The following is a 15,383-nucleotide window of genomic DNA, read 5'->3' on the forward strand; positions in this document are numbered from 1 at the left end:
ATAAATATTACAATTATAGGCGGAAGAATACGACGACGACGCACAATGAAGGAAAGAATACAGACATTGCAAGCATTTTATTGCGGAGCTTTTCTTTGCCTCATGCCGTACAAAAATAGCGTTTGCATCTATGCGGTCAGCTTTAGTCTGCATATGCACATAGAGATGTACTGTGGAACCTGTTCAGTAGCCAGCTCGTTAAGAAAGAAAACAACGGCTTCACTATACCAGTGTATTCATTGCAACGACATGCAGCTCACGTCATCAATACCTTTTCCTTTACTACGTGGAGGTTCCACTGTATAGACAAAGTTAGTTCGTCCTAGCAGACGCACATTCTAGTACCACTTCTATGGTACAACAAGAAAAGCTTCAAATAATGGCTGCTCGAGGGCTTTTAATTCAGATGTTGCACCCGACTAGGAAGCAGAATACACAGAGAACCTGGGGTAGCCAAAAATACTCTGCACGCCGAGGGAACAGCGGCTTCCTAAGTCTACAACAGCAGTGTGGTCCTTTCTGCTTTCACGAGATTCACGGTGGTGTTAATACTGCCACAAGCAAACAGCGTGCTACATCTTTGCAAGACGTATGGATTAGATCCCAGGACGAGCAAAAATATTACTAGTAAACGTCTTGAGTATAATGGGAAGAAAAATATCTAGCACGTCGTCCATTCCCAGCTGTACAGAGCACGACGCAGTTCCGAGTTTGTTTTTCTGTTTATCTCCCTGCTGAAACAATGTCATCAAAAATACCAGTATGGTATTAAAAGTGCTGAGAAAAACCTCCAAATTGAGCAGTAAAATGTTTTGTTTGCTACTAAACTATATCGGTAAAACACAGCAGAAAAAATACCGTGGATGTTGCATTCATGCTAACATGTTGTGCAGCGTACATAAGATTGTGAAGTTGAACGGTTACAAAAAGCAATGTTGCACTTAAAGGCCGACGACCAGACTCGAGATTCTGCAAGGCAGAAGATCCTCCTCATCATGGGGAGGAGGAAATAGGAAACGATGGACAGGGTAGAAAGATGGAGGGGAGGAAGCGGGGGAAAGTGAAAAGTGCAAACTGGTCATCGGCCTTTAAAAGCACCAGTTACAAAGAGGCTCCAGCTTTGGCGAAAGCTTTCAGAATCGCAGCGTCACAACCCATTTTCAGCAAAATCAAAGATCTGGCATGCATATGAAGTGGGGCAGGGGTACAAACAACACACATGCACAGACACGCAGATGCAGACGAGAAAATTCTAGAAGTTGTGCAACAGCAGCGAGCTAACAACAAGGTGGCTCTTCCATCTAGCTGCCTGCTTGTATGGTAGTAAGAAATGCTTCCTTGTAACCTTTCAGCAGAGGAAACCGCAAGAACATCGGAAACGGGGAAAGCACAAATGCTGGTAAAGTGACGAAGGAGTGCTCCTGCCAAGTGGCACTAATAATTCAGAGTTGCTAAAATTGTGGCTGCGAGCCACATTATTGCATGCCGGATGTGTCAAAACTCGAGGATAAACTGGCGGCCGAGGAAAATCCAGCGATAAAAAACGAATATAAGAAAAAGTGACATCCAAAAAAGGCTTTACACATAAAATGTGGCTTGCTCAACCGCAAGTTTTCTGGACTAGCCTGGTAATGTCGGCACGGAACGTCGTTCCTCCATGTAAAGATTGAAGCGCGTTCCGCTTCGATGAGTCGTTTAGCAGAGGCGAGTCGACTCCCCCAATGGAACGTGCTGAATTGCTGCACAATGTCCAAAGATTGCAGTTCGACATACCGACGTCGTTGGTCGAGCAGGCTTTAGACTTCGCCGAGCGCTGAACCAAACGGGGACAAGCTACAGTTGACATTCTGCTCAAGAACAAAAAAATGTAAGCTAACCTCGCGCACTGGTAGAATCCATTTGATGACCATCAAACACTCGAAGGGGGTGGACAGTGCTCGAAAACGGCAACCGGCCCCTACAAATCGCACACTGGGCACGAGTTAGGTTCGGAGCACACATTATTTATACAGTATTGTATATATTTATATATATATATTAGAGGAAACTCTTTATGTCGGCCATCCTGGCCGTGTTGATAGCGAGTTCTTTCTTCACTGGAGAACGCACCCGCTCGACGTCTTGGGGTCCGCCGCAGAGTGGGACACACTCTTCTCCTGCACCGCCGGAAGGTCGCCTTCGGCCTTGATCGCCGCTTTCTGGTTCAGAAACGAAAGACGTTTGTGTTTCTGTTTAGCTGGAAATCCTATGTCCTCAGGTAAAACCCCGATTCGCTGACGGACAAAAACAGAACGGACATGGCAGAAATATGGGTTAAACTTAGTTCCAAAAGTTGCAAGACATCAAAACACGGAAGCACAGAGCAGAAAACAAAAGGTCGCGGCACACTCACTGTGTTGACCGTTTCCTCTGGTGATGGGACGAGCATGGAAAAGACTACAAATGCTGAGACGCCGAGGTTTCGGAGCTGCCCAACCGACCCTGTCAGCTCGTAGCATTGGCTGAACTTTTCAAGATTTAAAAGCTGACACGCGCAATGTGGCGCACCTATCTATTCGCCAAGTATAACAGCATTTTGCAATTCATGCGCTGAGGAGAGAATTTACGGGTGTGAAAGATACGATGACAAAAACGCTGAGAATGCAGCTGAGCATGTAATTATACACAGTGTCAAGACACCACTTCATTAAGTTACTGCTCCGGAGCTACATATCTGCTGAGAAGAAGGAACAAATGAAACAAAAAAATTGAGCAGTCCTGCGTTAACGTACAGCACAGTCGCAGCAACAGCTGCAACACGTCACGGCGAAGTCGTCGGGAACTGGCGTTCACGCAACGTGGAGTGAACAAAAGTGTTGTGAACAAAACAGACACCAGTTTTGTTCCGAATGCTTTTGTTGTGTTTTATTTTGTTTCAAACGCTTTTGTTTCTTTCTTGTTCCGGAACAGGTGAAAGCGTGTCTTCTGGCACACGCCCTTGGCACTGACAATGCTACGACGGCATTTTGTTATCTGCTATTTTCTTTTTCCAGAGAGCACGTGCACTGGGCACCAGGTACTATGAATCCCCCAAGTTAAAAGCGGATTTTTAATGCCGTGCCGTAGCTCAGTGGTAACGCCTCTGCGTCGCACGCCCATGTTCGATTTCCGCGGACGGCGGGCGATCTTTTTTGAGGATTCGCAAACATCGACGACAAACGCCCTACGTCGCCAACTAAGACATCAGCAACGGTCGTCATTTCCAGTGGTGGCAAGAGCCCACAATGGCTATCAGCATAAAACAGATGACAGGCAGGGAGGATGAGCCTCGGACAGTTTACCGTAAAATGTACCAAGTTTTGCAATGCCATCGAAAAAACCCCGTCGTTCTTCTGCAGACGAAAAAAGAAAAGCCAGATTTCGAGTTGCAAGTATTTTCTTCTCGATCACTTAAAACCTAGGCACGTGTGAAAGCCTCTTGGGAGACACTTTACGAAGTTCAGTCATTCGGCCCGTCCCATTAGCGTTATATCTGAAGCTTTCATTACGCACCCTTATCCCACTGCTGTGTCGCTAGCTGCGAGAACGGGACTGATCGTCCATCGCGTCGCCGTGTAACAAAACGCTAACAAACGTTTTGAGGACCACGGTTGAAGACGGGACTGCGTCCTCAAACGTGGTCCTTTTTTTTAGCACCTGAAAAAGAGGATGCGTCGGAGACACGTTTTGGGCGACCAAGGCTTCGGTGCCCGACCGGCTCGCAGAAAGAGCGCCGAGAGAGGGTGCGAGGAAAGACTGACCGAGTTCCCGGGGTCAGGACCGGCGGGCGGCGGGACGTAGAAGGCCGCGTACACGACGGGGGTCCAGGCCTTGTCGTGGGGGGGCAGCTGGAAGTCCTCGGGGCTTACGAGGCCGTACGTAGCCCTCAGCTCTAGCTCGGGTGCGTCCTTGGGCACCTTCTGGTGGAAGCTGCAGAAACATACCCACTAGACGTCGGTGGCACTTCGGTGCGAAGCACGGCGCTGTGTCGAAGTCGCCGCTCAAGCATTCAGCGCGAGGCCGACGGCGCAGAAACGTGGACGATGAGAAACCAAAAAGAAAACGCACAACCTCGTTGAATTTGAATGCATTTTTGGGACCCCCCAAAAAATAAAGCGCATGCTTCGAGTTGTTCTAAAATTGACCGATTTAGTGGATTTCATGGCGGTCTTCAGACGGGGGATCCACGGACCTCTTGGCGTCCCTGAAGGCCATCGGGCTCCCAGAAGCGTTAGAATATCAATCAAACCTGGCACCGAAACATTTTTTTATTGACACTGGCTGCCCCACAAAGCCAAGTAGACGAAATATGTGCACTAAGTAGAGGTTGATTATTTTCTATTTCGGTGCTGCAAAGATGGCATTTAGTTCCGTTCGTTTACCCTGTTGTCATTGCACTCGTTCAATGTGGATCGCAAGTTCGTCTGCTTCTTGCACAGGGGTTGCGATGATGCCATAATGCCGAGCTCTTATTGTTTGATTGAAAAAAATAGTGGGCAGATCTCAAGGCATCTAGCATTAAGGTCTACCCACTATCCTTTCAATCGAAGCCATTCAGAGCTCGGCACAATTCTGACGTTGCTGCAACTCCTGCGCAAGAAGCAGGCAACTTGCTCTCTGCGTACCGCCCCCTCCCCCTCCGGCAGATGGGGTACCTGGTCACTTCTGCCGATCCAGAAGGGGTCCCCGAAACATTGGTGGTCGAGAACCATTTCTCTAATGAAATCGTGTCCATTTTCAATAATTAAAAAGTTAATTAACGAATGCCCATGTTCCATCCCCATATTACGTCCCCCTAGCCGCATAACTCACCCGCACAAACTGCGCGTTGTACCTTTCACGACTTTTTTTATAAGGAGTCCGTTCGAATTAATATCAAACCTCCATATGTACCTTGCTTCATCTGGTCGAAAAGCGGTGCAGTACAGTCTGCCAAGCACTGTCGTACGATGCTACGCTTACTCAGCACTTTGGACACGGCGCTAACATCTTTCTACTGCAGTGCCGGACGTTCAAAAGACTCGCTCTGTCGGTGACTCTAGCCAGAGTTGCGCAGATGTGCAGTCCGGTAGCAGTTCGGGATCGTAGGCTCACATGAATCCATTCTCCCTTTCACACTTGTCGAGGGTGCGTTTGACGAGGGGGGCCAGCTTGCGGAAGAACAGGTGCTGGTCCAGCCTGGCCGTGGTGCCAGGCCCCTTCATGCCGGCATACTGCTTGCAGATCTGCACTGCGTCCTGGTAGCCTGGAACCCAGATCGGCGCACGAGAAAATAAATACAAGTTGGAACTATGCACGGCGCTGACCGAGAGCCCCTCGTAAGGCAATATACAATTTTTTTCAAGAACATTTGAAGGACCGAGAATTTAAAGCTATCTTAATCGTGCAAATAAAGCCGGGAGACACATCGTGTGCAGAGCGCCTTTCAAGCTCGTTAACTCCCGGCACAGCTCTAATTGTGCCGCGCACTCCGTGTCTCCGAGCTCTGTCCGTCGGATCGAGATGCATTTGTTCGCAACGGGGACACACTCACATTTGTGGCTCTCCTGGAGTGCCCTGATGGCTTCTCCACATTTCTCCTGAGCCAGGAGGTTCTCGCCAGCATAGCAGTAGGCCTGCATGACCGGAGGAGGCAGGGAAAAACAATTCGCCCCCTTTTTTGCACTATTGAGGCAAAGGCAACAGCAGCACAGAACATACCGCGCTTTCCTCAGTAGGTTATTTGCGCATCGAACGTCGTCGTGCAAAGCATCCGGAAAAAAACATCTGCCAAAGCAGAATGGACACAAGTGCTGCGTCGGCAATTGGCTGGGGTTTGATCGGTGCAAACACGAGCGACAGCCGATTGACGACACTGCGCTCTTTCGTTGCAGGGGTGCTTTACCCATGGGTGGCCAGGAGCCAGCCATACATGACACATTCCATCCTTAAGAAACCAACCTTGTACCATAGACCCGAAACTACGACAAAATATTGTAGAGCCCTTCCACTTCTTGTGAAGATGGAGGACGAGCGAAGCTGTTATTTTTACGACAACTAGGACGATGCCCAGAGGACGACGTCCAGGATGACCTCAAGGACAACTTTTAGGACAACGTCCGGGACGACCGCAAAGACGACATCTAGGACGAAGCCTATAGGACATTGCCTAGGATGACGACGTCTAGGACGACCTTTAGGACGACCTCCAGGACGATCTCGAGGACAATGCCTAGAGATGACAACAAGGGAGCAGGACCTCACTACTTAATAATGCCAAGGAAGGCTGACTCACGCTGGTTGCCCCCTCTTTCTATTTTTATTTATTCACACTTGTTACGACCAATGTGGAGTTTTCTGTCAACATCCGTGGACGCATTTTTTCTCAGATCCTAGCCCATAACAGCTCTGCTGTAAAAAGCGCATTCCGACGGAGCACAGATCAGCAGCGTGCGGATCAAAAGGCCCCCGCAGCCGTGCCACCAGTTTTGTCTTCCGTCTCGTGCGTTCTGGAAACTGTGCCTGCTCATGCTGGCACGATTTCCCAAATGTATTGGGACAGAGAAGGGGCACCTACGTAGGAGAGATAGAAGACGGCCTTGAGGATGAGAAACTTCCTCCACCGCCCAAACTTGGACGGCTCCAGTCCGGCGAGGGAGTCCGCTGCAAAGGGTAGAAGGCACGTTTTGGAGATGCGTCACAGTCCCGAGCAAAGCGGCGGTAGCCACTTTGGTGAGGAGTCACTTGCAATGACCGAGTGGCAAGATTTAAAACCTGGCTTTTCGGGGCACCTGGGTGGCAATAAAGACGACGCTCTAAAAACGCCGCACACATTCCCAGACCCCCACCAGAGTTGAGAGCTACGTTCGGGGATGTTGTCACTTATTAATGCGAAAGCGTTAACTGTCCCAGGGAGTGACCCGACGTCTGCAGCCGCGCCAAACGGCGGATAAATTCCCCTCTCCCAATGAAGCGAAGTGAAGCCGCGATCTGAGGCACCCCAGCTTTGAAGCCACGCAAAAGGCTGGGCCAAACAGCAAATAAATTCACCTCTCTAAGTGACGCTGACATCTCATGGATAGGGCTCCCATTGGCTGGCACAAATCATAGTTTCAAGGAACGAGGCTCCTGTTGGCCGAGGCGCATCAGTTTCCAGCCACCCCATGGCGCCACGTGCCCGCGCCAGAGTACGCCGGGAAAAGAAAATGTTTCAGAGGCAGGGCCTTCCAGAGGGAGCCCGCTTGAGCATACTCTGAAAACGGCGCAAAAACTTCACGAGAATGCGAGCAAGAACGACATTCGTGCTTTCGCATTGACAACTCGTAAGAAGTGCTTAGGTGTACCTTGAGCCTTTTTTCCTCCACTTTCTGCCAACACCGATTCGACAAAAGTTTGTCCTCGGCGGCATTACTATGGAAAGCATCGTAAAATCCTCGCCGAACGACCATCATGAAAAATTTCCCATCCCATATTTCTGAGATAACGTTTGCGGGGTGAAAATCGCAGAAACCGAAAACCACTCCGTCGGATTCGCGCGATGTGCAACGGGACAGATGTGGAATGAGCTATTCGTCGACTGACCTCCTCCAGCTGGCAAGCTCCCTTTTAAAAGAAAATATGCCGGCATTCCGAACTCCGTGGATTGTACATGGATGCCGATTTATGCCCCCGAAAATGAAGTTTCCAAGATTTCAGATCTATGACTTTCTATATTATCTCGTCATGATAAAAAAAAAAAAAAAAAAATCCTGCAACGCTTAGATGGCAAAAAAAGAAAAAAAAGTAGCGTGATCGCACACACCTTATTGCACGCACCACCGCACCGACTGCACCGACGGCGGATTGCAAATTAGATTCTGTGGCAACCGATAAAACGACTCGTGAAAACATTCTTGGAGTCCACCGCGGAGACATTCACCGCGTCCACAATCTGCATAATCGGATTCAGTGTCGTACAAGTTCATAGTGGGTGCCCACATGTCGGGTGCTCGTTTTTGTATGAATCCTTGGTGTTACAAACCGTAAGATTGCCTGCACTACATTTTTCACTGTTTGGCTCGCCATCCTAGGTGGGCATTTGTTAGGAACCTCACAGCAGCCTACCTGGTCTGGATCTTATTTTTTATGTACATTACTCAACTTGCCGGCCACTTGCACAAGAGAACGAGACAACTGAAAGCACGCAGCGTGGTGTCCCTGTACTTCAATTTGGTGCTCCGTACGCTTACCTGCAGAGGTATACATCTTGGATGTCTCATGCGCAAGGGCAGAGATGAGTCCCGGTGCATGCTTCATCTCGATCGCTCTGCCGATTGTCACTGCAGGAAAGGAGGGTCAATACCAACCAGTCAAAAAGATGGGACACAGATGCCTAAAGAAACCGCACTCGAAATAAGATGCCAAACACCTAGCCAAAGAATGTTTTATGTTAAAAGAACATCAGATTATGTTTTCTTTTTAAATTAAAAACATTCCGTTTATGTCATGGATGCGGTTTTTAAAAACAAAAAATGTAATGCATTTTAGACGTCATAGATAACATTTTGGAAAGGAAAATGCCATCCATGTCGTACATCGTGGACGACGTTTTGAAGATAACACGAGCGGAACACGTCCCTACCTTCCTGTGCTTCTGCGGTGCACTGGTTGGTGTACGCAGACACCACGCGGGAGTCCAGGTCAGACCCAGGAACTGGCTGCTCCCGGAGCTGTCCAACGTATTTGTCCTTGAAAACAATGTGCAAACAAAGAAAAACAATTGTTCTGTCATTTTCGCAAGAGTACAGACATTCTTACGCACTCTTTATTGTCATCATCCGCCGTGCGAGACGAATTACCGGGAACAATGGCACCGTTTGCCTAGTTTGCACAATCTGTCGTCCTCTATGCCTCTGCGGACTGGCGGCCGCATCCGGTATTAAAGCATTGAATGCTTCGTAACGGATGTCCCTACTACCGGAAGTTTCTCTCCCCGTGCATTTGCACACAGTTTTACCCGCCAAATTTAGTGTGAAATTGAACTGGCATGCAAGTATACCAATTGATGCTACGCAACAGGCTCGCGTGACCCAACACCATGGCGGGTATCTTGTGGCACCGTGACTTGACGCAGAAGCGTTTTCCCGCTAAATTTTGCGGGGAGATTGAATTCAAGCATAATTACGCATCGATTCAGGTAACGTAGCGCCACCCCATGTCTAGATATGTGGCATGGCACTATACAAATAAAACAGTTACTTTCGTTCTTGTTGGAGAGGGAGCATTGAACGCTTACCTTCATTGCTTGGAAGAAGCCCGCCGCTTTCCTCAGACACTTGTGAACGTCTTTAGCCTCGTCCATGTTGATGCTGAAGTGATTGGAAAGACAAGTTTAGCTCGCGCTGCTAGTCGGCTGAAGTCCGGCTTACGAAAGACCGGAGGCTATGTCCGCGCGCATGTTGCATGCAACTCGACTGTACACCCGTGATAAGATTGACACAAATGTGATGGCAAATCCAAGATGCCACCAGTTCCCGTTGTCGGCGAGCACTATTACCATTTTAAAACGCATGATACCTGTTTTTATACTGGCACAAACTGTTATGCGCTCGTCTGGGAGTTCCTTTCGACAATAAGATCGGCCTAAACCTGTTAAAAAAAAAAATAACTAGTTATCTTCTACAATGTTAAAAAGATTGAGAACAACTTAAGTAACCAATGACCTTTGTGCTCGTGTAAAAAGAAAAATGCTCCTTTTATTGCAGCTTGAAACGAGTTTGTGGGAAACTAATGCTGGCAGCAAATTTGACCCCGATACATTCATTGTAACTGTGCAAGCACTAGCAATCTTTGCCAGGCCTTTTCCACTATTCCGTCAGTTGAGCATGCAATACTGATTGCAATACATGAAGGAAAAAAAATAAGAAAAGCAGGTAGGACATACTCTTCTTTGGCAGCCACTGTGGAGGCACGTTTCATGTGCCAAATCCCCACATTTTGGCAGATGGAAACGAGCTCGAAGACTGCATCAGACTGGACCCTGGTGGCAAAGAAAAAGACTTGTTGTTTTTCCTCCAGAGCAATTATAACATTACAACACTCTTGCGTCTGAACCACATCCGCTTCAGAACATCAATTTAATACTAATCAGCACGAGTGTGTTATTGTAAACACAATTACCAGAGTTTGAAAGGATAGGAAACATTAACGACAAATACAGACCGCGATTAGAATGGTTCGTAATTTCTGGAGTCAGAAACTTAGCGCATTGACCCAGGTGCAAAAAAAGAAATTACATAGGGCGATTTTTTTTTTTTTTTTTATAGTCGGTTTAGAATTATTTAGAAAGGCAATTTGTGTTAGGGTTCCTCTTAGCCCTTGGGTCAAGTTGGTAGCCATTAGGAAAGAGGCAAAGTAGGTTAATTAGGCAGCTAATTAACTCAAATGTTTCACCAACTTTTTTTAGTTTCTTTTACGGGGGTTTTTCGGAAAATTCAGGCTCAGCCTTCATATGGTCTCGACATGCCGTGAAATTTTCATTAAAAAATATGTAGTGGGTGTTACGGGGCAAGATATGCGACCCTTGTACATGTCTTCAAACCAAAACTAAGCAGCCAAAGAGCACCAGTGACGACGATCCCCCTGCCCTCTGCCGGCTCTGCAAGATAAGCTGGCAGCGATAGACCATTCTGCTAAGGTAAGAGAGGGAAATGAGCACCCATGTTTGGGCAGTTCCGACGGTACAGCCTATCGAAAATGCCCTTTTTGACCCCGGCAATTTTATGAAAATGCCCAAAGCCCTTAGTGGATTGATCTATAGTGTGCATGTCTGCACTGCGGGTGATGTCACACAAGTGACACAGCGTCTCTGACCGCATGCTGAAGAGAGCGGTAATCCGGTTTCCGCAAGTCGGCTTCCGTTTCATCGCACCGAACGCACCGAACTCGGCAGGCGGCGAAGAAGACTCACAGCGGGGAGTTCCCAAGCATGCTCTGGGTCCAGCGGAAGCGGAGCGAGTTCCTCAGCTTGCTCTCGCCACCCTTCTCGTCGGGGGCAAGGAGGAGGCCCACGAAGAGAGACAGATAGGCGTTGAGGGATGTCTCCACCGTCCCCACGTCGTTGCCCGGGTCCGTGAGCAGGTCTAGCAGGTGATTTCTTGCCTGCCGCAGGTCGCTGCAGGAAAGGCACGAAACGAGAAGTTGTCAGCACAGCTGCGGTGACCGAGACATGTCCAAGTGGTGCGTCTAGCATTCTATGTCGCCTTTGCCCTACCCACTCTCCAAGTCGGGGAGGTCCCAACCATCTTGGCACCCCCCTGTCCTAGAAATAAATAAAATTTTGGTTACGACATTGCTATGCATTAAAAATAATCCAAAAATGGAAGGAAATATTTTTCTTAGTTTTCATATCGTAAATTGTATGACCCACGTAAAAATATTAATGACTGTTCTTTTTAATATCTTTATTTTAACTTAATTTAATTTGGCAGAAATTTTGGCAAGTAAAAAGATGATGATTGCATTGCTAACACAATATATAAAGGCTGTCCCAAGTCACCAGGATCAATCTAAAATGGACCGTGAAAATTAACACCTGAACGTAGCAATCTCAACTTTTCGTCAAAGGTGTATTTCACAGGTCGGTTTTTTCTTGTAAAATTAGAAAGCTTAGCTCCCTTTCTGTAAAAAATAGGGCCAAGAAACTTGACAGGGTCAACGGCGGGCGGCGACGCAGATGACCAAATCGAGTGGCATGGCGCGCTTGACGCTCATATTGATAGATGGCACTACCTTCTTAGTGAGACGGCTCGTGACCACCATGGTTTATTAAAATGAAGATAATCTTTTTGTAATCTACTTTCGGTTAAAAAAAATGTTCAGCCTTTCCACTCTTGTGAAGAAGGAAGACCAGCGGAGCTGTACTTGATACATTGCCGCAACGCGCATGCGCCCGATTCCCACTTCTTCTTGTCTGACACGCTGCCGATCGTGGATACGTCTCCGGCGAACGAGAGTCGGTTGCACATGGCGCACGTGACGCCAAACGGGTTTTCTATGAACTCCCTCCGGAACCTCGCCGTCGCACCCGGGAGCTGTTGAGCCGGCGTGGAGTGCAGTCATCGCCGGGCCTCGCGCTTGCGCTTGGCCTCCGTGGCACGATCGTCGTCTGCGGCGTTGGCCCGCCGGCACCCTTTACATCGCTGGTTCCGTTCTCGCCGGCGGCTTTCCAGGCAAGCGATGTGCTCTTTGGCAAAGGAATCTGAAGAGCTGGACGCAGTGGAAGTCAAGGCGACAGCGGCTTTGCGGCGGTTGCGGACCCATTCGCACTGCTGCATATGTCGCCGCTCCTTCCGCAGCCAATCTCCTTTCCCCGAAAGGGCGTGCGGCTGACCCATCGCGAGTCCAAACCGAAGCTGATAAGAGCGTAGGAAACAGCGCGCAAAACGGACGAGGACGAAGAAATAAACGTGACGAGCGCTGCGCTCGTTACGTGTGCTCCTTCTTCGTCGTCGCCTGTTTTTCGCGCCGTTTCCTACAATGAATTCCCACCCAACGCGCCCAACCATCAGTTCTTCTATGATAGCTGGAAAGGTTGCGGCCATCTACGATTGACGGCGGAAACCATACTGGCTGTGTGCTTGCCGCCGTCGCTTATAGATGGCGGTAGCTGTCCAGGTAGATTTGTGTCGACATGCCGAACACGATCCTGGGGAACCTAGCCCTTAACAGCCTTGCTATAAAAATAAATGCGAACAAAAAAAGCAAAACGTAAATTAAAAAAAAAAAAAAAACGCATCTGCATAACGAAGTTGCTTTTGCTGCCAACGGATTTTGTCTGCCTGTCGTCTGCTTTCTTTCGGTGGTCGGCTGCACCCAATGTTACTAGATTACCACAGTTGTGGAACTCCCGTGGAAAACGGTACACCCCCCCACTCACTTCAGTTCGCTTCCAGTTATTCGAAGCGCCATCTAGATTTTTATTTACGAACTGTGTGTTCCATAGAGTATAGAAAAGTGTCATCTAGACGCTGCGCTTTGAAACATACGTATCCCATAAAATAAATACATTGCATTTACAACAGCAGCCATCCGGCACATCGAACGACGGAAGGTGAGTCATGGTGAGTAAGGGAGGGTACTGCTCGTGCATGCAGCGTCTATGAGCAGTTCCGTAACTGAGCTGACCTAATGACGTTGGCTGCACCTCCAACAATGCTCCCGACGCCATCCATAAATATGCGCACCAAGCGCGCCCCGTAACTCGACTCGATCATCTACGTCACAGCCCACCGTTGACCCTGGCAAGTTTCCTGGTTCTATTTTACAGAAACCTGTGAAATAAACCTTTGACGAAACTTTTCCTGTGAAGTGTGAAATACACCTTTGACGAACATTTTAGATTGCTACGTGCAGACGTCGATTTTTACGGTCCATTTTAGATCGAGCCTGGTGACTTGGGACACCCTATAGATATATGTTTTTTTTTTTTTTTTTTGTCTAGAAGGCATTAGGCAGCCAAAGCACAGGATGAATTTACTGACTAATATGAAGATTAACTATACACTTTTATAACCCTCGTTTGCGATAAAAACAAAAGTGCAGGCAAGAGACATTGACCATTTCCTACACAGAGCCAGAGGGGATCCTCATTACGTTATGAGGACGTCTGCACAACCTTCAGCAGATAACCACTGATCATTTCCGTTCAGTAGTGCCATATTCGTGCTCGCGTACCGTATTACATGTCACATCCGCTCTTTCGCACACCTCGGACCAAGGCACCGAAATGTAAATTCGAGATCACTACCCTTGCGGGTACGGCGGGGAGTCCTTCCCAAGTTTAATGTTAAATGTAAAATAACCAAATGAGAATGCTTCGTTCGGTCACGCATATGTCTCGCGCCGAGGGAGCATCACAATTTAAAAGCCGATCGCCTTTTATGGCATTCTACCGATTCCAGCGTGAACACCATAACGTGCCCTAAACGTTCGTATTTGTCTTTTTAGGGGAGCCTGTGTTTGTGACCGATCAGGCGTAAACACCTGTCACAACTTGTGGGGGGATGTACTTGGGGGAGCTCGGCTAGCCAGAGCGAAGCTGGCACCACTACGGATGAATGCGACTTGCCTGCACAATTTGAGCGCTTGGCTGTCCATGGCAAGCATCTTGAGGTCGAAGTTGACGGGAGCCGTCGCTTTTAAAGGGTTTCTGTGGAACCAGAAGGCCATGGTGGCGTTATCGAAGCTAATCGAAACACCGCTACGCTTTCGGCGACAACAACTATCTCGACGAAAAAAGAAATAAACCGAGTACGAGACAAAAAAATAAAAACAAAAAAAGTAATAAACAAAAACAAACGTTAGCGACGCCTCGCGCCGAGACGTTGAAGTGTTCTTAACAAAATATTACCGAAGATTTATCTATTTTGATTTTGAGAGTTTTCACTCGTTATCCGTCAATAAAGATTTTGACATTGTCGTGGAGAAAAGTGCTATTCCTTTTATTTCGTGTCTGTCATATGTGTGACCTTACGGGGAAAAAAATCAATCGGGCCATGGCGCCCCCTGCATGAGCATTTTTCCTGTTTCTTCGTCTTTCCTGGGGAGACGAGCAATGTTTCATCCTAGTTCCAACTTTAAACATGCGCTTAGTATAACTTGTAAGCGCGTATGCCACTGTTTAAGCTAGTTAAATTTTAGTTAAGTCGGTTCTTTTGTGCCTGTAAAGACCAGCTGTACTCAAACTCTGGATGTACCTCTATCAATTTTCTGAACCAAACTATTTTTTTTTTTTTTCTGCGCTTGCTTTTTCGTCGCATTTTTATGTGAGCCAAATTAAAAATCGAAAGGTGTCTAGCATGCTGCGTTGCAAAGCCCTGTTCAACGTCCTACAGAGCCTGAGTTTCATGACAGGTGGCTGGCTGTGTACCGGCGACTAGAGAAAACTTCGGCGCGCACTTTATTGGATGAAATTTGGTGACGTCACGACCAATAGGAGCACGGAAACAGACGCGGTCTCCTCGGTCTCCTCAACGCCCGGAGAAACATCGGAAACATCGTGCCTGACGTACCGTCGTCGAACGAAAGGTGGGTGGTTTGAGTTTTCCTGTGATGTGATCTCTATGTGTGTTCGTTCCAGGCGTCCGAGCTGTTTCTTAGTTTCAGATCTATTTGGCGCCGCTGCCTACATTGTTTGAGCCTGCGTTCACGATTAAAACAACCATCGCAGAAAGCTGAAAGCCCGCCGAAGAACGGCTGACTTGCGAGCTAAACCTAATTCAACAAAACCATTTGATCCGACAGAATAATGTGCTTGATCTTACATTTCATGCCAACAAAGAACTGCGCTGTCTGTCTTCGTCCCTACATGTTTTATTCTTTCGTGTTTTTCAAATCTTTACCAACCC

At 47.9% G+C, this 15,383-nt stretch overlaps 1 protein-coding gene across 1 annotated transcript; it reads right to left on the reverse strand.

Moving 5' to 3' along the window:
- Window positions 1-46: 46 nt before the first annotated feature.
- On the reverse strand, window positions 47-14,315 carry LOC8044025 (BRO1 domain-containing protein BROX). Its single transcript, XM_002416517.5, has 11 exons — window positions 14,105-14,315; window positions 10,946-11,149; window positions 9,920-10,015; window positions 9,272-9,344; window positions 8,618-8,723; window positions 8,226-8,315; window positions 6,575-6,660; window positions 5,552-5,633; window positions 5,113-5,263; window positions 3,780-3,948; window positions 47-2,198 (listed from the first exon to the last, which is right to left on the reverse strand). The coding sequence occupies exons 1-11, from the start codon at window positions 14,203-14,205 to the stop codon at window positions 2,094-2,096; spliced, it is 1,263 nt and encodes a 420-aa protein (XP_002416562.2). The 5' UTR covers window positions 14,206-14,315; the 3' UTR covers window positions 47-2,093.
- Window positions 14,316-15,383: the final 1,068 nt, after the last annotated feature.

Source organism: Ixodes scapularis, unplaced genomic scaffold, assembly GCF_016920785.2.
Source record: "Ixodes scapularis isolate PalLabHiFi unplaced genomic scaffold, ASM1692078v2 PGA_scaffold10__122_contigs__length_95168666, whole genome shotgun sequence".
NCBI classification, from domain to species: Eukaryota; Metazoa; Arthropoda; class Arachnida; order Ixodida; family Ixodidae; genus Ixodes; species Ixodes scapularis.